This window comes from Paralichthys olivaceus, chromosome 7, assembly GCF_024713975.1.
Source record: "Paralichthys olivaceus isolate ysfri-2021 chromosome 7, ASM2471397v2, whole genome shotgun sequence".
Taxonomy (NCBI): Eukaryota; Metazoa; Chordata; class Actinopteri; order Pleuronectiformes; family Paralichthyidae; genus Paralichthys; species Paralichthys olivaceus.
This window is the reverse complement of record NC_091099.1, coordinates 9772076-9798658: the sequence shown is the minus strand read 5'-3', so window position 1 is coordinate 9798658 and position 26583 is coordinate 9772076. Positions and strand designations below refer to the sequence as shown.

Here is a 26583-nt window from a genome sequence, read left to right as displayed (position 1 = left end):
AAAGGCCCAGTGTGTAAGACTTAGGTGAAAGGGATCTATTGTCAGAAATTGAATAGAAAATAATCCTAGTGATGTTTTTACTGGTGTGTTTCATCTAAATTGTATGAATTGTTGTTTTCTTTATCCTAGAATGGGCCCTTCATATTTAAATACTTTATATTTACATCAGGAGGGGGTCCTCTCTGCAAAAGCCACCATGTTTTTTACAGTAGCCCAAACTGGACAAACTAAACACTTTTTGAGTTTTTATGACAACTGAAGGTTTCCACAGGTTCTCTCTCATGTTTGGAAGTGGAGGGTGAGGTGAGGGGTATTCAGCTGCAACATGCAACTTCACCACTAGATATCACAACATTCTACACACTGAACCTTTAAAACAAACATTTAGTTCCAATAACACTTATTTTACACTACTTATTTTAATAGCACTGTTAGCTTATTAACCTTATTGTACTGTGTTTTCTTAGCCTAAGCGTTCACTATTTTTACCTAATAACTTTAATTTGCATGTGTTACTAATTTGGAATATACAAGCTTGCTCCACACAAACTTTCATTGTGCTTGCACAGTGACAATAAATATCTAGTGGTGATGTTATTATATGAGGCAGTAATCATAAATTCAAAGACTGATAATTTCAATCCACATTATTTGCTTTATTCCACAACTTCGGCAGATGACTTTAGCCTCTCAGGGTTGAATGGGATCACTTTAATTGAGAACCAGAAGTGACTTCAGTGAACAAGTGTGTAATGAGCAGACACAGAAACACACAGTGTCACGGTCAGCCATGTTTTCTGTTTAGGTTTGACGTTGGAACGGTTGAAGGTCAGAAGAGTGGAAATCACATCAGGGAAATTCCGACCCTCCCACTTTGCATGGAGCCGCAGCAAGTGTTTGGCGAGGTGAACTACATTTCCCAAAAGGCCATTCGGCAGTCGTCACCGTGTTGTTGCGGAAGTGCTGGTGATGCTCTGCTCTGTCAGTTGCTTTCATTCCTCTGAGCAGATTGAACTCACCGGCCCGTGTTTGTAGCCACATCGTTTATATCTACATATTAAACAACTGGAGCAATGGCGGCTCTGAAATACGCAGGTATGGACGATACAGACAGTGAGGACGAGTTACCGCCCGGGTGGGAAGAGAGGTCCACGAAAGATGGATGGGTCTACTATGCGAAGTGAGTGTGATACCGCATGTTACATATAAATACTAGCTTTACCGTACACGAGTTTAACTTATATTCTTATTATCAGTGTGTGGCTAACAAAGCTTGCTAGCTCCAGCAGGTTAGAGGAAGCGACACGTGTAAGCTGACAGGTCTAAATGTCTGCAGGGCTCATGTGGGCTCAGTGACATGTATTTAATATGTCTTATTAAGTAGTTGAGGTTATGCACAGGATCTGTGCAGTCTTGTAGCTATATGACTGAGATACTCTTTAAATAGAAAACTCATCAGTAACTACAGTTGTTCATCGTGGGAACTGTTGGTTTTCTCTATACGTCTCTATATGATTAAAATTGAACTCAATTGAATTCCTTTTATTGTAGTTCATTCATTTTATGCCATGGATTTTTGTGAAGCACTCAGTACCCTGATTTAGATAAGTGCTATGTAAATAAAGTTATTATTAAAGTTATTATTACATCAATTCTATTTAATTTTATTTGTATAGTGCCAAGTTATATTATAGATTATCTCTAGACCTTAACAATGATAGAAAAAGCACTTTGGTGACTGGAGAGAAAAAAGTCCCTCATTAAATGGAAGAAACCTTAAGAACCAGACTCAATGTGGGCGGCCATCTGCCTCAACCGGTTGGAGTGAGCAGGAACAGTTGAGTACCATCATGTTTCTATCATTAATAGACAGATATAACTAACTTTTTTCACATGATACAAGTTGGAATCAATAGATGTAACTGATTTCTTTACTGGCTGTCTTCTGTCCTCACTCCATTATTTTTTTCCTGTATGTTTCATGTGTCCTTAGTATTTGAGTCCTTGAATCTGCTGTTGAGTATTTTCATTTCATTTCACTCTGTAGTTTTTGTCCACCCAATTTCTTGCTTGTTGTTTTCTTAGTCATGCTCAACATCAACCAACCAAGAGACTGCAGATGAAAAGTAGCCTTTTAGACAACTCGGCACATTAACATAATGCTGACCAATATACCCTGTCCCTGTCAGACAGATGAGTTGTGTAAAGGGGCGTTCTGTGTCAAATGATGAAGCTTCTGGGCCGAACCATCACACAGATATCAATGAAATTCGGCATATTGATTTGGTGACATGAGAAACCTATGGAACTAGAATTGTGTGTTACACTGTACCAAAAGTGTGATGATTTGACACAGAATGATCTTAAAGTAATGTACCAAGGCCACATGAAATTATATCTTCCTCTGTCTCTGTGTACCAACAGCCATGATGAGATGAAGACACAGTGGGAACACCCCAAGACTGGAAAGAAAAAGCGTTGTGCTGGAGGTTTGATTCATTCACTTGTCTTTTTAGAAATTATTTCTTCCAGGGTTATTGTAGCATATGCCAGAATGTTTATTTTTCTTAACAAAGAGAGGATTAAAATAGACTCCTTATAAATGTATCAAGTTGATGTACCAGTTGCTGTGTGATCATTCAATCCCAGTTATTAAAACCAGCACATATAAATCAGTGTTTTCTTGAATTATATATTATTCTCATAATATGGGATTATGCTTATATAGTTTTTTATAATATCTCAGTGAAATTGTTAGTGCTGTTGCCTCACAGAAGGAAAGTTCTGGGTTTGTGCTTGTACTGTCTGTGTGGCAAGTTGTGCCCATGTTTTCGTGGGTTTTCACTGTGTATTCTGGCTTCCTCGCTCAGTCCAAAGACTTGCAGGCTATGTTAAATAGTTAAATCTAAGTTGACCATGAATGTGAATACGTTTTTGGGTTGTTTTCCTGTCAACTGGTGCCGTAACCTTAACTTTAACACCAGGGGATTGGGCTGCTGTCTTGTTAAATGCCTTGTTTCTTGCTTCATGTAAAGTTGTTCGCGAAAGTACTCCATACATTTGTTTTTCTTTAAATATGACTGTTTGCGGTGGCAGAGAATAATTCCAGTCCAATGCATTCTGGCTGTCAAAGAAAAATGATGCCTGTCTTTTCCCTCAGATTTACCGTATGGCTGGGAGCAAGAAACTGATGAAAAAGGACAGATCCTTTATGTTGAGTAAGTGGATTGATAATGGATCCTCCCTGTGCTTAACAGTGGAAGCAAAATGTTTGTTTTGGCTCCATATGTGTGCAATCAAGGAATTATGTTCTATTGTAACATTCTATTCCCTTTGTCATTTCCAGTCACATTAACAAGCGGACCACGTATTTTGATCCGCGGCAGGCGTTCACAGTTGAGGATGTGGTGGTGAAGCCAAAACGATACGATGGAAACACTTCTGCTCTCGAGATCCTGCAAGGTCGCGACTTCTCTGACAAGGTTGTCGTCATCACCGGGGGCAACTCGGGTGTCGGTGAGTTTGATTGAATCCTTTTGTGTTTTCACAGTTCAGTGATGTTTTTCCATGGATGTGCTACAAATCACCAGCCTGTAGTAAAGTGTGTTTCTAAGCAGAGGCCACTAGGTGGTGGTGTGGTATCACTTTAGTCGTTGGGTGTTTGACGAGGGTGTCTGTGCTCCCTGAGAGCACCAATCCCTCCACAGTCAGAAACATTCATCAACATTAGCATCCAAAATGATACAGTTAGACTCAACAAATCACTCCTTAATACCAAACATGATTGTATTGAAGTTCATTAGCTGGGCTGAATTGGATGTCATTGTTAACTGTAATGAATGATGTCCATTTGCACCCAGCAAATGCATGGCTCACTATATAATGGTTTGGAAACAAATGCATTTCCTCTTTCCTTGAGTTTAAATTAGCACAAGTAGTAGCCATTTGTTCAGACTCGCTGCTTTGTTCGGGATAGATAATGACAGCATGAGGGAAATCAAATAAACATAAAATTGTTAATTGTCTTTATATTCAAATTGTTTGTCCCTAGAAAAGTCACAGCAGTGTAATTGCTGTGTGTGTATATTATGAGATGCAGCTAAGCAGGACTGTGCTACATAGATTTACTGGAGCCTGGAGACTTTCTCTAAACAAAGAAGCTTCTGAACTTTAACGCCTTCCTGACCCTGATCTTCCTCTGTTTCCTTCTGTATACATATACATACTGGATAATATAAGGATTGATTTATGGACTGTAATCAAAATCACATTCTTTTTCACATTTTCACCAGACTATACGGTTACAGCTTTATTAAATGTACGCTCCTTAATACAGTAGACAATGTAAATTACATGAATAACCAAGATAATGTCTCTACTCTTCTCCTATGACTGTATTTTCTCAAAGAATAATTAATGGATTTTGATTAATAAAAATCAGACATGTTTTGAAGACTGTTATTTATGACAGTTTGCAAATTGTAGTGAATTTAGATATAAAAGGACTGTTGGGCCTTGGTGGAGGTATGTACTCTCTGAGTGACATTCTTGTTCAGTTGTGGGAATGTTTCACTTATTCTTGAGTTGGAGACTTGCACAGGAAAAAACACAGACATTTCTTTATTGGGCAGAAGAGGATTAACATGTAATTTAGATTAAAATAGATTAGTTCATAATGACCCAAATAATGCAAAATATCAAATCTAAGAGAGGCCTGTATTAAGTTTGACATAAAAAAAATGAATTCTAACACAGAGTACTGACAAACAGTTTATCTGGCAGTCACCACCACAACAGTCCATCATGACCTTAAAGAACTTCTGTGGATGAAGAAAGTGAACAGTGAACACCACAACCCACAAAGACACTCATTGGGACAATCTAAAAGATTTCTGAAAACTGTGGATTTGGAAATAAAACAAGTGTTTGGCCTTTTGTTGAAAAGGTGGTGAGCAATGATCTTCAGAGAGTTTAGAAAATAACCACAAGAGGGCACAGGAGGTCCACAGTGTGGCTGCTGGTGAGGTTTTAAAAATGTTACCATATTAACCACTTCACACGTGCCTGTTTTTCGTTAAAAATTGTGAAAAAGATAATCCACATTTAACATTTGTTGGGATGTGGTTTAGCAATAAAAATCTGTTCATCTGAAAACAAAGATTTTCTCTTGAGAATGCATCAAACAGCTACAATACACAGACATTTTTATAGTGTGTGAATGCTTAAAAAACCCATATTAACATAACCTTTGTTTTACTCTACCACATATTAAATATGCATCAGCCATAATTAACAGTATTCTAATAGTAATTGCTACTGCTGGTGTGCTCCTTTGACATTCCTCCAGTGAAATGTGGTTATGCCAATTGGTTGGACCCACTTAGCATTTTAATGACATCAATAGTGTTTTAATCCAAGTGTCAAGGCTATTTCCATTTTCTTCAGTGCTTATTTCTTCGACAGGAAATGTGACATTTTTATTAGTAATGGTGGGTTGTTATTTAATTAGTAAATTTACATTTGGGATTTCTAATTTACTTCTTAATGCACATGAACATGAAAAGCAGATATATGAGTTTATTTATGCATGAAATGTCATACTCTTTGGTTTTGTTTCCTGCCTTGAAGCTCCATTGCAGTGTGGTGCTGGGAGGTGGGATGGTAATGCGGTTTGTCTCACCGATGTGATTACTGCACTCGGTTCACAGCATTAGTCTTCCTCTCTCGACTTTCTTTTGTAAATTAAAAACCAGTCCCAACCTGAATGGTGTTTTTAATTGTGATAATGGAAATAAATGATCGCCGTTTGTTTTCCTCCTATTTCTCCTTCTCCCACTCCCCCCTTCTCTTTAAAGGTTTTCTTACTCTTATAGACCTGTGGTCGTACACCTGTACCTCTGCATTGATTCTTAAGTGGCTGTGACCCAGGCCTGAGCCTCCTATCCATCCCCATTACACACTCCTGTTCAGGCCCTAATTCCCCTGCTTTCAACTAACTCTCAGGTTATTTACTGGCCAGGGGTCCATGGAACAGTTGTCCTTAAAGGGCCATTATCTTGATATCTCTGGCCCTGACTTCTCCCACACACAAAATACCTCAAATATTTTTAGGAATCAAAACCTTACATTTTTGTTTGCTATTTTTTTTCCACAGTAGTCCTAAAGCTTTAGTGTAAGCTCTTTCCTAAAATATTTTTTTTTGTCGAGGCAAGACTATATTAGTATTCTCTGAACACAGACCTTCACCTTTGCCCTATGACGGCTCCTTTGGGCTTCTGTACACAACATATATGTGTCCCTCTATCTGGGGACCAGTGTCAGGCTCTTCCAGCAGGTGCCTCGTTGTCAGCACAACATACGTTTAATAGTGGTCAGAAATAATATATTGACCCTCTGTCTCACTCAGGTAAGTGCATCCAGCTGTCTTCCATGAGCTATTTTAATCCCAGCACTGTATGTCTGACATATGACACATGTTTAGAGGTGATTTTACTTTTGTTGCTGTCTGTTTGTTTTCTATTTCTACCCAGTCCAGAAATATGGTAGGGTGATGCATGTAGTAACTCAAGGCATCAGTCAACCTTTTAGATTTTATTAATATTATTCTATATATTCAATGTTTATTCTTTTTTATGTTGACATGTTTACCAGCCACATCATTGTGAATGGTGTTGTTTTCATCGTGTGTGTGTGTCATTATGGCAAATATAATCCTGAAGATACAAACTGTAGTGAGAGGGGACGGTTGTGGGTACTTTGTCAGGTGTCTATATGTCTCTCTGTCTGAGGACAGATTTTGTCACTGTGCTTCACAGACCTGCACAAAATGCAGTCTCAACTATCCAGGACTGCAGTAATAATAATAACTTTGTATAGCACTTATCTAAACGAGGTTGCAAAGTGCTTCACAAAAATACATGACAAAAAGATGAATGAACTAAAATACAAGGTTTTTTATTCAGTTAAATTTTAAGTGCCAAATCCTAACATAATAAGGTCAAGACTTTAAAAGTCAAAATGAAGGCCTAGTTCGAAGATAGTTGTGGTCTGACTCATGTCTACTGAGTATCATTGGTCGGAACGTCACTTTCTGTACTTGGTCGTAGATCAGCAGCCACAGTTGCAAAGCTCTATACTTACTCTAAATGCATGCACTGAATTCCACATGGTATGTACAGGGTCAATGCTGGAATAAGAAGCAGAAAAGACTCAGGCGGCCCAGATGGGAAATAGCAAGATTTGGAGAGGAGCGCTTCGTAATGTTTTAGTATCTTTATGCATTGTCTCCACAGTGTTTTAGGACTTTGAATGTTATTCTTATTCATGAAAGACTAACATTGTTCTATGTTTGTGTTGATCCCGGTGTTGTGTTGGGAGGATTAAGTGTCAGGCCGGTGCTCTCCTCTCTCTGGATGGAGAGATCCCTAAGCATATTCAGTGAGTCGCAGAGCTGGGGGAGCCTCTGTGTGCAGATTAAACCCATAGCCTAGCTTTGTGGCTGATCATTAGATTGAGGCAGATTTGTTAAGCATAACTGCCATTAAATTGGCTGCAAAGCTCTGGTATTTACTGCACTGCTGTTTATGAATAAGGACCCCCTTAAAGACCCGCGCAGCGATGCGTTAAACCCGAGCCTCAGTAAGGAGGGATATGCATTATTCATAGTGGGAGGAATTAGATGGATAAAAAGATGTTCCTGGTGAGGGTGGCATGCGGTGCTTGTGTCTCGGTGTGTGTGTGTCACTGAGCAGCTCTGAGTGGCTGCGTGTGGTTTAGATGACATCTGTGACACATCTGTGTTTATATTCAGAGGTCTGATACCATTTGTGTGTGTGTCTGTATGTGTGTGCTAAGAGGAGCGGCCGGCCCAGGTCCTGGCTCGTCTGTGTTAGCTTCTGAACTTAGCAACCGAGAAAATCGAAGGAGAGTTTTCTTTTTTCTATTTTTCAACAGGCTTTTCATGTCCTCTCTGATGAATGTGTTTATTGGCTACATAATGAGAACCAGTTATGGTTGGTTAGTCAAATTATTCAACTTTATTAACCTTGGGTGAAATTTGCTATGCCGACCCAAACTGGTGTAACATGCAAAGAGTATTATGCTGGAGGCCAGAAGGGTTCAATAATGATTACAGCTCTAATATAATAGAACTGAAGTGGTTAGAGAGAAAGGATGGAATACATATATGTGCTTAAAGGCTGTAGGTAAAATAAAATGAAAGCGTATTGGGTTATTGTGTGAAGTCAAGTAGTTTATAGACCTATCGAGTTTACAGTCTGCAGATGATGAGGGGCTGAAAGTTACATGATGGTGGGATTTTGATGACATGGATGAAAATAGCCCTAACATTCAGATGCAGTATGTGTGCACGAGCAGGCTTCTGGTGACTGTGTTTATCCATGTGCGTGTGTGTGATGTGTGTTTATCAGGTTTACTGGTCTGTGTGTGTGTGTGTTTGCATGTGTTTGTGTGTGTTTCAGGAGGAGTTGGGTGACCAGTGTGGTGCGAGGCCATGATGGGAGATTGTGTAGGGAGTTGGAGGTTGACACAGAGGGTCAGCGGAAGAGAAGGGGGGTGGGTGGGTGAGCACTAGGTGCTGCATGGATGGTGAGACAGCAGTGGGGGGGTTAGGAAGGAGGCAGAAGGGGACAGGGAGGGGTAATAGAACCACTCCAGTGCTCTCACCTGGAACAGCTCAACCTTGGGCTGTAATTACTAACCATACATCCCACTTTTGGGGTGACATCTCCCTCCCTTCGGACTAATGGAGGGGAATTAGAGGGGATCTTAAAAGTCACAAAGTGTGTGTATGGGGTGGGGGGTTTGGGTTGGGTTGAAATGCTCCTCACTTCTTGGGACAGCAGCAGTAGGAACAGGTGCACTCATCATTGAGAGTTAGACTGTGTCTGAAATCACTCTATCGCTCACTTATTTACTACTTTCTATATCCAGTAAAAGACACTCAGTAGTTTACTCTATATTGAGCAGTAAATTGATATCTCAAGCAGAGCTGAAAAGATCCGTTTATTGACCGATTCACTTGTTTCAGTTTCTCGAATGTGACGATTTGCTTGTGATATATATATATATATAATTTGAACTGAACATATTGAGATTTTTGGGCGGTCGCTCAAAATCTAAGAAAATAAAAATTTCTGACAATTTGTTAAACACGTTACTGAATTATTGGCACTAAGTAGAGTGCATACCTCCACCAAACCACCTTTAAATTCACTTCAATAATTATCAGGCCCCGAAACATGCCTGACTTTTTTCATCAAGATCCATAAATGTTTCTTTTTAAATAAACAAAAAATTTGAAAGACACCCCCAACTCACAATGTTTTCTTGGGTCACGCTCCACCACTCCACAAAATTTCATGGAAATCATTTTTTTGTAATCAACAAACAAACAAATGCAGGTGAAAAAATAACCTAATTGGATGAAAGTTATGATTAAGAGAATGATCTGAAGATGAATCTGTGGTAAAATAAGTTGTAGCCTTTTGTGGACACCTCGTCATAATCATCGGCATCACGCGGCTGTACTTTTCATAACTTGGTGGTAAAGTGAGGTCAAGTTCGGCTAAGGGACCTCTGTAGCACATGTAGTCATTCCCATTGTTAATTTCCCATAATCAGATGGAGAGGGACAGATACAGTTTGCTCGTGACCCACATCACTTTTAATAAATCTCCTCATTTATAACTTAACCAACTCAAAGGCCCAAGAATCATTATGAATCAATCAAATGGATGTCACCACATTAAACTAGGAAGAGATACACAGAATCAAACAGTGTTATAACGAGTCACATATCTATTCATGACTTTGGGTGATGTGTGGTCTGTTCAGGGTCTGTGTTACGTTTGTGTTGTTTCAGCCACATATTCAGCTCTGGTGAGAAGGGGGATTGTGGGAACTCGACATGTTTACCCACAGGTCTTGTAATGATCTGAATTGACTTCTGTTTGCCCAATTGTACTGCAGAGCTTATTTTAGTTAAATGCCTCTTTGGATGCAGATCAAGAGAGAGAAAGAGCGAGCAGCTCCGTTTGCCAAATAAACACGTTTACTGACGAAGCTGGTAATGATCTCATTACACTGAGCCAATACACCTGTGTACGAGGGGGATCCAGAGAGGGGCGGCGGGCCAGGGAGGACAAACAAAGCGTGAAATCACTAAATCACACTCATTATTGGGGGATATCAGTAGGGCCAGGATCCTAATGTACCATGAAGCGCATTCACTGCTTAATGGACATTTTACACATTTTTCTAATACATTTTACACATTTCTAAATACACAGTAAAGCACATTTTCAACAATACCCGAGTCATTTACTGTATTTTTGTTATGTTGCGAAGCTCAAGTTTGAACAAGCACACAGTCAAAAGATCAACTTTAACTTGGTTAAACTGTGTGATCCTCATCTCTTTTTTTAACAAAGGTTTCACCAAAATAAGACTCTTCCTCCCACATCTCCATCTTTATTATGTTATTTTCCGATAGACAAAATAGCTCTGACGATTATTCAATAGCTTATGGCGTCTGTCGATCTACCAGAGCAATAAAAACCTCCCTCTGACCCCTCGTCATGTTCCGCCATCAGTGTACAATGCAGAAACAGGCTCTTTTTGTTGTACACCTGACCAGGAACTAATTTCAGTGCGGCCCTCTCTGCCGGCAACACGGGTGAGAGGGCGGGGAGTCTCTGTTACAGCAATACCACTCTCGTTATTTCACAATTAATGTCAAGCCCTTGTTATTTTTCATCGAAATACATGGCTGCGGTGCTGCTGCTGCTGTTGTTGCTGCCATATTCTAATTTGTTCTCCATTATGGAAAACACTGGTGTTGATTAATTTCACTTTCATGGTTTGTACACACAACAAGTGAGAGTGAGGTGTTGTTGTTTACCACCATCCAGCAGTCCTCTACATCACAGAACGCTGAAGAAAATGTTTTAAAATTGGCCCGTTTGGAATTTTAAACCTTTTTTTTTTATCGTATGCAAATGGATTTCAGAGGTAGATATTTTTTATTATTAATTAAAAAAATATTTTTGAATGATGTAGAGGAGATTTTTGTTTCTTAAAGCCCGCTGCTCCACCTGCAGATTCAAAGTGCATATTTACTCTGGGAGTCTCACTGCTCGATTTTTGTGTCATGTTGTTTTTATTTTCATTTCCATTTCCTCTGAGTGAAATAATCTCTGCTCACAGCCACAGTCCCCTCCATTACACCTAATAAGGTGTCATATAATTTAATTCCATGCTTCACTTGTCAGAAAGGGCTTCCAATCCTACTCCAATTTTGAGTTTTAATAGATATTAGTCCTTAGCACTCTCCTCACAATTAGGCCTCCCAGTTTTGCTCTTAATGAAAATCAGATTAAGACATATAATCTAATTACAGTTCATATTAATCCACCCTCTGATACACTCTGCCTCTCAGACCCTCTGAGCCGCAGATCAGTTATTGTGGCCGTCGGTTTGTCAGTCGGGCCACTCACACTGTGAATGTGTCTATATGACTGTGGTATGTATTTACTGTGAGGCTGAAAAATGTGATGCTGTTGAACTTTTCCACGACACTTTGAAGGATAGTAAATGTCAAAGGAAATAAAAATACGGTGAAGGGAAAAAAGTTAATCTCATAAATTAATTCAACCTACGGGTTGAAATGACCCATTTAGACTTGTAATTTAGAAATGAACTTCTCTCCCTCTATCTTCAGTTTTTGTCAGTTTTATCGTGACTACATGATTTGGATAGAGCCATGAAGTCGTCTTGGACTGATAAATTCTGGGCGTATCTGCGGACCTCGTTTCATGGGAGAAATGTCCTTATCGGAGGCCCTTTGATGTTCCGAAATATCACACCGAGGTTCAGTCTGAATGTCATGTCTGTTCGATTGTTCGTTTGACACCCCTCTATTATGAGCCATGTTTTCATAATTACTGCCATCACTGTATAATTAACAAAATAATTAACAACCGACCTCCCTTCCTGTAGCCCCAGTGTGAGCAGGAATACCTTCTCCAGAGCCGGCAGTCAAATACAAAACTTTATCTAAGACGAGAGGAAAGAAGTCTTGAACCACAATAATTCCATCAGTTTCATCACTTCAGAGAGAAATTATTAACTCCATCTCCTCGACCACTGGGTTACTCAATGAAAGAAATTATATGGAAAATTGATAGGGATTTTAACTTCCACCCCCCAACCCCCACCATCAGCATCACCACCCCATTAGATTCAACCCCTGAGAATCCAAGTTATCTTCAGAAAAACTCATCTTTGAAGCATTGCTCGCTTATTTTGTCTTTTTGATGTCTTTGTGTCTCTCTGTCTCCCTCCACATGTCGCAGGCTTTGAGACGGCCAGGTCCTTAGCTCTTCACGGTGCCCATGTGATTCTGGCTTGTCGGAACCTGTCCCGGGCCATCAAGGCCTGTAGCCTCATACAGCAGGAGTGGGTAAGTGACAGAAAAACATCAGGAAATCAGGAAAAATGTACAAAAAAAACAATGAATTCCTCTCACTATTAAGTGTGCACAGGCACGCATTGTCCAAAAAGTTCTCTTTTAATTGTGTTCTGAAAACTGCAGTGCCAGCTATTTTATTATATTATTCAGCCTTTATTACCTCAAATGAAAGAATATCTTTCTGACTTTACGGGGCTAAGAGAAACAGCATTACCTCACCTTTTTCCTACAGAAAGGATTATTTTAGACCCCTGGCATATTACAGTTTGCGTGCCTTAGAAATAACACATCCTGTGTGTCATTACCAAAGAATAAATGATCAATGTTTTTCTATGATCTCCATATTCACCTCTCCCCTTTTAATACAATTTTAACAAGTCTTTATGTTAAGGTTCTCAAAACCTGCCTGCACACTTCTCTGGAAAGGTGAAGGAACTTCAGTGTAAGAGTTTAAAAGAAAGGGAGGGAGACGGAGAAAAAAGTGCACGAGGGCATCTGATAATTACCTGCGATTATTGCTCTAATATCACTGCGCTTGTGACGCGTCCCCAGATTTACGAGTGTGGGAAAATAAACAAGTGAAATGTGGGTGCTGGAGCAGAAAGAATAAGCCATTAGCACTGGGTTGATTACAGAGAGCAGGACTTGAAGAAGAAGGAGAGTGAGTGCTCAGCGCAGATATGGAGAGAGAGAGGCTGAGAGGGAGGAAAAGAGGGAGGGAGAGAGAGAGAGACAAACGCCTTTGAGCGAGAGTATATCTGCAGTGTTTCAACTCACCCAAGTCTCTAATTGAAGTACGCCCCTGGGGCTGTCAGTGCTGCTCCACAGTGTGAAATCCAGTGTACAGATCTATTAATGTAGCTGCTTTGTCTAAACGAGTGAGGAAAAGCTCGGACCCGAGTACCAGATTTCGTTGCCAAATTGATTTTCAGGCTTCGCACCTGCCACAGAATTTTCCACGCTGTTATTAAATGTTTGTTAATTAACAAATGGAAGCTTCTTAGAATAGTTTCCGAAGAGTAAATGATTCGTGACCTCTGGAGTGTAAATGATAATCTCTCATATTTGTGGGATACAGTGGCACGGGGCATGCAGATAGTCAGCAAATTTAATAGAGGCTTAGTTAATAGAGTTCTGTATAGTTCAAATAGAGCACAAGTAGGGAATTAGCATTGCCTAAGCTCACTCCATATTTCCTTCTCAAGGAATCCCCCTGTTATAGGCTAATGAATAAAAGTCACAATATCAGAATAAATCTTTGCTGCAAATTCTCCCCTCTGGCGACATTATTAATAGATTCTGGAGAAGAATAGAGAGGAGGATTAATCTTTAAGATGATGGATGGGCTCTGCTCGCCTTCCCATGCTCCTACGTTAAGGTCATTTTGATAAGAGGGTATATTTTGGGGTCCTCTGTACAAAAGGTCATCATATCTACTTCCAGGTCCCTCTCAGAGTTCCGCTCTGGCTGCCAGGAGTGGAACTGCTGTCCCGATTGCACAGGACCCCTGACCTCTAACTACCTGCTTACTATTACTCTGAACTCTCTATTTCTCTAACTCTCTCTCTTTGCGTCTGTGGCTGTGTGGGCTAGCGCTGCTGTTCAGAGGAGAGAGTGATGGCTCATCCGCAGTGCAGGGCAGTGCGGTTCAGCGTAGCGCCATGTACTGACAGTGGGTATAATAAGGGGGTCACAGATGGATAATGGGCAGGTCAGAACAACCACTGGCTGTTAGGAAGAGCAAGGTCAGAGGGTTTATCCTTCCCAGGCAATTGTATAGTGGTTTGCCAGGAATCGCTTCAATATAAACAATGATATTCTTCACACAATATTCCTGGAAGAACTGTTCCCTGTACTAACTCACTAGTATGAAAATATTTGTTTCTATATTTAGCACATTTTAAATGTTCATTAATACTTGACATTATATAGCTTGTTTGGCACTTAAGGGTTTGTATTACCTGACTGTTTATCATTAAATTAGTTTATTGCTGTGCACTGTTTTCATGATGGGGCTTTAGCTGCATCTCGGCTGTAGGTCTAAGCCGAACAGAATGTGTTGTTTCCCTGCTTCTATTCGAGCTGTGAGGTGAAGCCCCTCCAGCGGACTCATTAGGAGAGTTTAAAGTGGCAGAGAGGGGATAAACATTTACCTTATGATTGTGTTTTACAATAAACCTGCTGGTTGCCTTTATAGGGTTCAAAGGTGGCAGTTTTTACAGGCTGTGATGAAGCCACAGTAAAACCAGTAGGGGATTAAGCAGCAGATGGGTGCTCAGAGAGACGGAGGGAGAGCAGAAGGAGTTGGAAAAACAGATAGAGAAAGTGAAACGCTATACTTCAAAAAGACTCCAAATAGAGCACTTTGATTAATGCACTTATAATTTCCGGGGTTATTGTAAATTTTGCATCCTTACATTGTCCTGTGAAGTTCTTCAGGGAGCTATGCTGGGCAAATCTTAAAGTCCTGCAGTTCTTGGCCTCTGCCCTGCACTTTAACTACACGTCATCTCCACACCCCCACTCCTTACCTATCTATCTCCTATTCCGCTCACAGAACAGGCAGGTTAAGTTGCTGGTTAACAACCAAAGAGCTGCCTGCGTGCCAGAGATTTATTTTTCCTGATTGCCTTTAAAATTCTGCTTATCTTTGACTCTGACGTCTCCCTCAGAGAACTGTAATGGTCTCCCATGAGATATAGCCCGTTGCTTGGTGGTTCAAGCAAGGCCCTTGGCCCCTGAGTGGAATAGAACACACTCACTCTCTCACACACACACACACACACACGTGCGTGCGCCATGTTTTTCCATGGTTTAATTTTTTCCTTTTCAAAAGAAAAAAATCCAAAATGCTCATTTCCCCTACTGCCCCTCTCTACAACACATGCTAATGAGATTCTTTGTAAAGGCATTAATTAGTGAGCTAGTCACTGATTGCTGTGCTTGTTTTTGCGTGTGTGTGTGTGTGTGTGTGTGTGTGTGGCAGGGGGGTATTAATATGGCTGTGTGCCGCTGTGGAGAGTTCTGTCAGGGTCTGCTCTGGAACCAATTAGGCTAAAGCTCAGTGTCCACTGAGGCTGCTGGGAGAAAAAAGCCTGCTGCTTGCAATGTCAAACAGCAGCATTAACACAGGCCAGTGAGACAGAGTGAGACAGGCGGACTGAGAGCCGATAAACAGTGGTCACTCAAACAGGCAGACAGACAGTTCCTCTGCTACATATGAAAATCAGACAAAGAATACACTCTGTTACAATGTTCTTTCCCGTGCAGGTTTCTATTTCAGGTGGAGTTTCACAAAGCAAAGGTAGAAGAGGCCTTGAAAGATAGATGGAAAAAAACTGTTGGTACAGACCATTGTGCTCCCAAGCCTTCCTGATACACACTCTTTCCAAGTCACTCTGGCTTTTCCTGCTCATAGCCGATGATTTATAATGAGAATGTCACATGTTTGTGCGTCATGGCCTACATACAGTCGTATGAGGGAGCAAAGTTCTTGAGTCCCACATTTCTACTAGAAGAGAAAAGTCTCCTGCACAACTGTGTTCATAAGGATGTGTTTGTATTTCAGACCCCTTTCTGTGTCATTCTCACTCTACATTTAACCTGAATTACATTTGTTTGGCAAAGAAAAGTGGTGTATGTGTGTGTGTTGATGCATGTGAGCATGCATTTGATTTTTTGCCCGGTACAACCTCCTGTGTCAGTCTGACAGGCCCCGTGCCCCCGCTGGCCACCATGCCATGCCACGCTCCTCCTGCTGAGGCCAACAGGAAGTGACACATGTGAAATGCTGACCTGGTCGGTTGCAGCCCCCTCCAGGGCCTCAGGATGCTGCTCTTTTAGTCACTCTTCCCCTCTCTCTTTCCTCGCTCTCTGGCATTTTCTTTTTTTTTTCATCTTTCAGAAAGATGTCAAAAGATGTGCGTCCCCCTCCATTCACCCGTCGATTCAGTAACATGTCTTTCTCTCTAAATGATTAAGGGAACTGCAGCCCCTGTAGTTGAGCAGGTCACCGTTTGAGACTTGAGTTGACTTGAGTAGATCGCAGTTCATAGTTTTTAGTTTTTGTGTCTTGGGGATTTGACCTTTTAGCTTGTTTTTCCTAACGTGGTTTCACAATCACACTAAATGTTATAAAATCATGTGACGGCCACACAAGCTTTATTTCTTTCTGTTTTGACGACAAACTGCAAAACAGACATTTCTTTGAGTTGTTTCAATTAAAACATGCCTGTCACACGTGGTGCACTGCCTTTGATTAAAAAGCAAACGCAAAGTATTTTTTTTGCATGTGGTTCTGCTGACACAAAACCGTTAAAGCTCAGATAAATCCAGTGGAGATTGTTGTTGGTGATGTCGCAGATTGTAGTTAAGCAGCCTTAGAGCTCCTTTTCAGATTGCCCCCAGAATACACCAACATTATACCTACTCTCCCACCTCTCCCTGCTGGCCCAATCCTCTCCTCCAATCTCAGGTCCATCCACTGAATCATTGAGGGAAATGCACTGTCCCTTATTTCCAGGATGAGGCATTGTGCAAATCGGTCTGTTTCCTCGTGTATTAGTATCACTCGCCCCTCCTCTCCAGGGACACCTTCTCATCTCTCTTTATTTACTTATTTATTTGTTTCTTTCCTGCCTGTGTTCTGTCTGCACACTGGGAATACAAAGGTCCCATGTCCCCAACTATGCCGCTACATGGGCTTGGCGCCCGAGAGAGCAGAAAGGATGGATGGAATGAGGGTGGAATTGTGATATGTAAATTTGATGAGGAAACCCCCTTTTCCCTCAAATTTAGCCAGCGCTCATTCCTCCAGCAAGCAACCACACAAAGCTCTGCAACTACAATAGGATTAAGTGTGATATACCATTGAGGATTTCTTTACATTACACAGGTTACGGTTACAATGCATCTCAGGGGAATACTAAAAGAGGCTTTGTGTAGCATGGGCTGTTAATATAAAACTGTAAGAGTTGAATACTTTGTGATTTTACAGTAGTAAGCATTTTGTGTGTGTGTGTGTGTGTGTGTGTGTGTGTGTATCTCTTTGTAATACTTGTCACAAGTTCAGTACGTATGCACACGTACATGCACGTGCATGGTCATTGCACACACCCATTCACATGGTGTGTATTTAAATGCTTGATTATGCATTTTGCATAGCTTTGGGACATGCATCACTCTTCCCAGACTGCTAATAAAGTGACCAGAGAGATGGGGGAACCTAAATGAATCCTAAAGTGCCTGGCTTGCATTCCTCACTCCCTCACTACTGCTCTGTTTAGTTATTCCAGCCCGTCATGAAAAGCTGTGCACCGCTCGTCTCTCCTCCTCCTTATGTCTGTCTGCTATAGCCAGGTGCTCTGTCTCCTGAAGAGGTGTGGCCTGCTCCTAATTGCCTGGACCACAGTGAACTATGGGCAAACGCTCTGTGTGAAGGAGCACCGTGGAGGAATAATTTTGAATAAATCACATAGTTAGCCGGGTGGTATTTTCTGCTAAATAAGCAGTTCGGCATCCGTCTCACATGAAGGTGCGTGCATTAGAATGACGGGTCACTTGCCATAGGTCATGTTGGGGAGTATTTAAATGATTTAAATGATGTCAATGCCACTGAAGGGGACAGGTTGTGGAAGGATGTGTAAGGCAGCACCTCTTTGTTGTTTGAACCTGACAGACTCTCATCCTTCACTCCTTCACTCTTCCCTCTGAAGGAGGGCTCATAGCCCTGGGAAGACGACTTCTTATGATGACAGAGGTGAGAGGTTGCTTGGATCTCTTTCACACTTTCTCCCTTTCTCTCTCTGCCAGCAGAGAATGTTTTTATTGAAGTCTGAGAAGTGCTGACCACAGAGAGACAAGTCCAGCACCCACTGTAATGTTTTAAATCAGGAGATGAGCCAGTTGTAATAAGCTGCAGCCAAATAGACTCAGGCTTAGTTGATGTCTGCCAAACAAGCAAACATAGTGATGTTGAATGCAGAAACCATCTGGCGGCCGGCTATAACATTTATCTGCTGTTACCTCAAGCTCTTTTAGCATCTTTAGCGCAGTTTGAAAATTAGCACAGGCTCTCATATCCCATGACAAAGTTCATAGGAGATGCAAGAGGCTAATTAGATGTAATTCTGTGTTTGATGTCTCCGTGAGATTTAAATTGTCTGATGCTGCGTCTCATCATCTTTCATAACCCACCAAGAGAATGTTCAGACATGTGATGGGAACTTAATGAGTGTGTGTGTGGATGTACATGTGCGTGTGTGTGGTGCCCTATATGTCTGATTGTGTTTCACATGATAGAAGTGAGAGCACTGTGTTTGAGCGTGGCCTGTTGTCAGTTAGTTTTTGCTGTGAAGGACAGAAGGATTGTCACTAATGAACAGACAAGTGCGTCACAATAAGTCAACAGCTGCCATGTCTGACCATTCGGACACTGTAAGTCACACATTTCAATGTCACACCGTTCAAGAATAACAGTCATAAAGCTCTCTGCAGATGCCCTCCAATGAGGATGTTTATAAAATCAAAGGGGCTGATAAATACAATGACACATTACAATATTATATTTGTACTTTTTTCATATGTCTCACTTTATTTCCTGTTGATGCTTTTGTGTTTTTTTGTCTGTTAGTTTGCAGGATTACACCAAAGCTACAGGACCAATTTTGACAAAACTTGGCGTAAGGATGTGTTATGGGACAGGGAAGATCCAATTAAATTGTGTTTTGGATTTGGATCCAGGAGTTATTTTTCACTTTCTTTCACATTATGAGGTGTTTTGCAATATTTTCTTTGATTTCTCAGAGACTAATTCATTTGTCCTGATGATAAAAGATCAGACATATTTAAAAGACTGGTATTTATGAGTGTGTGCTGATCCAAATAAAATGGATCTGGTGAATTTAAATGTGGTTTGATAAGGGGGCTGTTGGTCCTTGCGGAGGTATGAACTCTTTAAATTAAAAGCATTGTTTTTACAATTCTTTAGCTTGTATGAATTGCATTTTGGTAAAAAACTGACACTAGCTGCAAAACATTTCTTTCGACTTTGACTTTGCTTTTGCTGATATGGCTGAGCTTCTGAGCCTTGTCTCGTGTTTATAGGATATCCTCTGCAGTCAGGTCTCATGGAAATGATATCAGTGAACCGCTCCAGGCATTCAAACAATCCTGCCCCAGGCACAGCTATCATTATTTTGTGGGAAGTTGTGAGCATGTATGTGTGTATGTGAGAGTGTGTGTGCATCTAAGTTATGTATATATGTGTGTTTGTATGTGCCTTGACACAGAGTTAACACTGGTTTACAGCTTAATCAGTCTGTGTAACTGAATGCATATTTATCAGAGAGAAAATTCATGCTCAAAGAATCAGACCTCAGCCCATACATCATTATCACACACACACACACACACACACACACACACACACACACACACAGATCCACATTTCATTAGAGAGGCAGATTCAGGCAGCAGTAGATTAAAAACAACGTGTGTTTTTACAGGTCCATAAATCAAGCATGGGACGAGGGGGATTCATTTAGAGAACACCAGAGTTGTGGCATAGTTGCCCTCACGTGCACTCTAAAAAGTAATTCAGGTGACCTGTTACCGCCACTTAATTAAATGCATGATAGCAGGCCAAAAAACCTAATTTATTGACTGAGATCAACATTTTAAGTTGGAAACATTATTTTGTTGAGTTATGACGAAATAATAATGTTGATAATTAAATCAAATTAATATTGTGTCTTATTTCAAGTTAAATGTCTGCATTAAGTGATTTGACATAAAGTTAAAGTTCTTGTAACTTGATAAAATTCGCTTGACAACTTAATTTTTCTCCAACTTAGTTCAGGATTTTAAGTCCCCATTTAACATGCCCCGACGTGTTCAGAAAGTTGAGACTGTGTGTCAGAGGACCTGCTAAGAGGAGAAAGACATTTTCAAGGCAAGTATCATCTCTTGTACATGTAAAATGCAATTTACTTCAGTTTTCTCAATCGTGATATTGACCATTAGTGGACTTGTGTATGGATGTTAGGCTACAGCTGCTGGAACATGTTGTACTACTACACATTGCTAATGCTATTCATATAAGCAGTGTGATTTGGACATAATATCAAGATCTACGTGTATCTACTTCACATTAAGACTTTGCATCATCAGTTTTATCCAAGATAGACTTACTATGTCATTCTATGATTAGTGTGAAAAATGAACAAAAATGAGCTGGGGGCTCAAAATGTGTAAATTTGAAACCTCTTCAAAAATAGAGTTGCTAAAACATTACAGGCTACGCCATGGTCATGGGGGGCAATCACTGCCATGTCTTCACCAAGATTGTTTTTCTTCCTTCAAAACATGGGGTAGCCTTAGATCACATCTATCCAGGAATCACTCTCAGGAAACTCAGGAAAGAGGGAGATCTGTAGAAAGCCTCTCTTTTACTTGCCAGTGTTGCAGTAACAGTACAATTTCCATAGAAAAAGAGTTTTTTAAACATTTTGGTCAGCATTTGAAACAACACGAGACTGTCGTCTGTGTTTTTAAGAACTGCAATTTCAGCACTAATATTTATGGAACATTTGCCTCACACAGAAACTGAAAGCATACTCCTCACTCACTACAAGACTTTAAAGAAGACCTACTGAAGAGGTATGAAGGTTCTTCAAATTCAAATGACTACAGTGATACAGGATACAGAAGTTTCTGTGACTGATTATGGTCGGGATGATAAAGTTTTTGTGGTTACAGATAAATGAAGAATTCAAGAGAATTACTGCTCTTAGAATTGAGTCAACCTTCACGGCCAAACTTGACCATTGCATCCCAAAACTGATGGACGTAGCCTCATCAAAGGGAGGAGCTACAGGAGTTGGAATCAGGCAGATCAAGGACATGCTTCATGAGGTATAATCACTTCTTAAATTTATATTTGAAAAGCTAATTGTAAGCCACCCATTCAGATTTAATAAATTTTGCCACTTTTTCTTGACCTTTTTTCCTTTCTCTTATATAGAATAGTACAGTTGAAGTACGGAGAGAAGTAGCCATCCGCTGCCTGGTTGTGTACCTTGGAGAGAAGGAGAATGACCTCTTCAAAGAATTTGCTGTAAGTAAGAATTAGGAAGAAACTGAAATCAATTTGTGAATTTAATATCTCAGGAACATAATTGCTCTATCGATCAGCTGAATTCACTATGTGACAGTGTTTAAAGTCTGCACTAATCATCCAGTTCATTATCTCGAACATTTGCTTTCCAGGACACCGAAGAGTTTGAGGCAAACCTTGATCGGCAAGTGATGAATATTGCCATTATTGGTGATCAGCAGTCGACCCCAGGATCTGACCAGAGGACAGCAACCAACGTGGTTGAGGGAACCAAAATCCTGGCGGGAAAGGATATGCCAAGGTGCTGTGCTTTGCTGATGGGCACAATATATGCCCTGAATCTGAGTTATCGTAAGGAACTTAAGTCTACATTTGAGGTTTTTCAGAAGCTGTTCCTCTGGCTTGATGGACTAAAAACCAGTGCCACAATTTTTGTGCTTTGGAAATAATTGTTATGGGATTACTCACGTCATTATGCAGCTTATGCATAAAAATGTTCACTGTTCAAAATATAACTGCAGTTCAAAATAAATAAAAAAAGTTAAATGCCACACAATTTTGTTGTTGTATAAATTAATCATTAATTTCATAAAGGTTGCTATGAAAAAAAACACATTAAAAAGCTAAAAAACTACTGAGGAAAATCTAATTGGAGCAAATAGATCTTTTAAATCGTGTCAACTTAAAAAACCTGTTTATTATCATTGAAATCAAGTACAAAACACTTAAAAATTCCTTTTCAATAACTTGGAAAAAGTACTTGGAACGACTTAATTTTAATAAGTAATCAACTTAAAAATGTGTGTTTACTGTAACAATTTTTAAGTAAGTAGTGATTAAAAATACCTTTGATTGCAGATGAAAAGCTAATTCCCTTAACTCAATATTGTTTGTCAGTTAAAGTTAATTTCTCTCTAAGTCGCCGTAACTCAAAAAATATCAATGCAAACTGTTGCGTTGATTTTTTTTGTTGAGCCTAGACAACATTTTTTAGAGTGTGACTAATGCTTAACTGCGATACTTTGATACACTGCCTTTTTATTAGTTTCATTCTCTCCCCCCCATATCAATGATTATCTCTCAGCTCACATTTGACTTGCAGAGTGGGCTCGATGTTGTGTTCATGTTGTTTGAAGATTTCGATGATGGGGTGGCCTGGCTAACCAGTGATTAAGCCTACATGCATTAACAAATGATTAGGCCTACAGAACAGTATAGAAGCATAATCTTACACATCTATGGTGCATATAATTGATTTTGTGTTAATGATATAGATAAAACACTTTATTTTTCCACATACTGTGTTTGTTTGGTGAAGCCAGGTCATAATCTTTATTCTTTTCATCTGTTGAGCCTTGTTGCCTGGTGGATGCAGAGCTGTTAATCTGTTATTGCTATTTGGGCTGCTCATGCTTTCCGGTGCATTAATGGTGTGTGAAGCACTCCTATAAAAGGTTTTGTTGATCAGTGATGTTAGGATATAAATGCAACATCACACATGCACACCCACACACACTCCTTCTTCATTTGTCATACAGCTTTGGTCCATTTATAGAGCTGTTCTAAGGTTTACCTGTGTGTTCATGTGTTTTTCTATTTAATCCCCTGTTTGTGTGTGTGTGTGTGTGTGTGTGTGTGTGTGTGTGTGTGTGTGTGTGTGTGTGTGTGTGTGTGTGTGTGTGTGTGTGTGTGTGTGTGTGTGTGTGTGTGTGTGTGTGTGTGTGTGTACACGAGTGCTGGTCTCAGGCTAGAGAGCAGGTGTAATTTCCTCTGCACTAAAAACTCAACGAGTGGCACCAGGGGAGAGAGGAACATATTACAGGTTCAAACGGCTCTGCTCTCGTGGACTACAGAGAGTTACAGGCTCTCCTGACCTGTGGCCAGGCTCTGCGCTTGTGTGTGTGTATGTGCGTATGTTGAGGGAGGCTCGGAGGTGTCGGAGCTGCCTCACTGTGTTTCTTTCATAGTGTAAAGCCTTTATTAGGGTCCAGACCTGTTTTGGGGGCCGCAGGGCAATATTTCATGTGTTCCAGTTGAGAAATGAGCATGTGTGTGCGTCTGTGTGTGTGTTCATAGCCGTGTGTGTCTATGGTACAACTTTCAGATAACCAGCTCTCTACAGAGGCAGGTTAGAAGGTGAACAGGTTGGGTAAATATATCAGATAACTCTGTAATAAAACCTGCTGTAAACCAGTGAACACAGTTTGACCTTTAACCTCTAACTCCCTCAGTCACAGCACTATATGTAGACCACAGGGGCTCAGCTGATTAATTCTGGATGCCATGAAAAAGAAGCATGTTATCTCTTATTTTTCCACCAGTAATGTCAAAATGGAGTGGGTCATTTTTTCTCAGTGGACAGTTGACTTTAAAGCACTGTTGTAATAAATTACTTTACACATGCAAAAGTGTAAGAGACAGACAGTGTGCTTTTTCTGCTCTTGAAGGGATAGTTCACCCAAAAATGAAAATTCTCTCATTATCTACTCATCACTATGCTGATGGAGGGATAGATGAAGTGTTTGAGCCACAAAACACTTTTGGAGTTTCAGGGGTAAATAGTGTTGCAGCAAAATCCAATGCAATTGCAGTAAATGGGGACCACTTCTTCAAATGTAAAAAAACAAACACTTACTCAAGTAAAAGTCATTTGTTGGTATTTTAGGAAACAGGTGGAGAAGTATAAAGTTCCAGTGCAAATGTCAGGGAAATGTATTAGCTCTATGTACTTGATCATCCACTGAGCCTTCTGCCTTCTTATCATTCACAGTGGTGATCTATGTTGCACAGAGAGCTGCTACACGATGGAGTAACTTGACAGACATTCTTACAGGTCTGTGCGTGGCAGTGGACGGTGAACAGAGTTAATTGGTGCCTCTGAAGGGCACTGCTGCCCATTAATACAGTGTCATGATAAATTAGCCCAAATAAAACCCAACACATAGCAATGAATGATGAGCTTATGTCTGTGTGAGTGTATGTGGGTACTTGAGTGAGTCTGCCTCATTAACTTTTGGTAACCAAATCTCCCTTAGGTTTGAATGAATGACCAGGATGAGCCAACTGGGGCAAGCCAGAGGACTGGACTGATGGGCAGAGGGGAGTTAAACTCACAAGAGAAGAGGGGAGGGAGTGCAGAGTGTGGGTGAGGAGAAGACAGTGAAGGCAGCAGTGTGGTGAGGTGGGGGTGGTGTGGCATGGACGCTCATCCATTACATCCCACAGCGGCCCAGGGGTCGGCTTCAGCAAGACTGATTCAGAGTGATCAGGTTTGGACTCCATCTCCCATAAATCCTGGCATGTGACGCTGATGGATGTGGGCCATAAAGCCTCCCGCTCTGACATGTGGAGAGCAACATGGAGAACCATGGGAAAATGTGAGTGCTCCAGGTTAATGTCAACGAGGCCTGGGAGCGAAGAGGGGATGATGGAGGGAAGGAAAGACAGGGACGGTGAGAGATCATAGGTGCAGAGAGGGGGATTGAGAAGAATGAGTGAGCTGAGAGCAGAATGTGAAACAGCAGAGAGTTTGCGGGAACGCTCTAACAGAATTTACTGTGACATTGCAATAATTCAGCTGTCACCATACTGGTTTAAACCTCATGTTGCTTGGAGTGCAGTGAATAGTTGCACCCCATTGGAAAGAAACAAAGACATGTAAATATCTCTCTTATTTCCTCCCATCGCAGCTTGGCAATAAGCTGCATGGCTACATCACAGTGTTTGGAAAGAGTATTGGTGTGTTTTTGTAGTGTAATTAATTCTCTGTATCTTTTCATTTATTCTGTTATTGTATGTCTATGTGGTGTTTAATGAATGACCAACAGGAACATAGCTCATTAAAAAGCCTTGTGATCATAATAAGGCCAAATACAGGAACTGCAGACCTGGCTAGACAGGAAATGGAGACATGTACAGTATACTTCCTCATTAACAAAGCCCCATTTGGGCCATAAAGTACCATCCCTACACGCTCAAGGAAAATGCCCTGATTAGAGGGGTGGAGGGGCATTGCTGCCCTAATGAAGGCTTCCCCCACAGTCATTTATGATATTGGTATGAGTGGTATGGTGACTAGGCCTATGGGATGGGCCAACTTACGGAGATATGGAGGTGGGATAGCAGATGCAGTATATTTGTATGGATGGGAGAGATGAAAGGGCCAAGGGAGTGCATATCCACAACTCATTTGCAGGAGTCAGTTTTACTAGGTTGCGGCTAATGGAGATGAGCTTGTGTTAAGAGCCAGGGGAGACGCTAATTTTACATAAAACCAAAAGAGGTCTGTGAGGAGTGTGTGTGTGTGGTCAGGCTCATTTTATTCTGCCGGTTTATCAGGTGAATTCTAGAAAGTCCTCTCACCTCACTCTCTTGCCAGGTTTGTATCTTGCACAATATGAAGAAAATTCATTGTTATGTGTTGTTTCCAAAAACTATAAGAACAACTGTTCAGTGATATTTATGCAGCAATGCCCAAAAATTAATTTGGCACCACAACGTTGTTCCAGAAAAGGTGAAGTGTTAGAGTCTAGACTGACAAAATAAAGAAGACATTAGTGTGTTCACTCTGTCTTCATGTGTCCATCAGGACCGATCAGAGATAAAGCAGATAAAAAACATTTTAGTGAATGCCACATTTTTTCATCCAATGCAGACAAAACCTACATCTTATTGGGTGTTAGTGTTTTTTTTCTTTTATCAGTGTTTGGATCCAAACTAATCAACACCATGTCAAAGATGTTGTCTGTTTGTTAAATCAGAGCAAAAGTGGAGCGTAACCTTTGCACAACTGAACGACTAACATGGTACATGGCAAAAATAGTACACCAGCTTGTCAGTGTGAAAATGCTGTGTCAACTTTTGGCATAACCGGCATATTTCAACATATTTGGTCTCATAATTCGGTTGAAATTATTTAATATGCTGCAAATACAAAATATTTATGTTTATAAATCATTAAGGTTAATAAGACTACCTG

At 40.6% G+C, this 26583-nt stretch overlaps 1 protein-coding gene across 2 annotated transcripts in view; it reads left to right on the top strand.

The window, feature by feature from the left end:
* Positions 1-920: 920 nt before the first annotated feature.
* wwox (WW domain containing oxidoreductase) overlaps positions 921-26583 on the top strand; it is a 127287-nt gene continuing 101624 nt past the window's right edge. Inside the window, exons 1-5 of one of the 2 annotated variants that reach the window (XR_011243532.1) lie at positions 921-1180; positions 2425-2489; positions 3161-3218; positions 3347-3516; positions 12375-12481. Coding sequence is in view for 1 of the 2 variants with exons in the window: in XM_069528934.1 (XP_069385035.1) it covers positions 1074-1180; positions 2425-2489; positions 3161-3218; positions 3347-3516; positions 12375-12481 (507 nt within the window). In the remaining variant the exon portion in view is untranslated. The remainder of the gene's footprint in view (positions 1181-2424; positions 2490-3160; positions 3219-3346; positions 3517-12374; positions 12482-26583) is intronic. The other variant, XM_069528934.1, reaches the window with a different exon arrangement.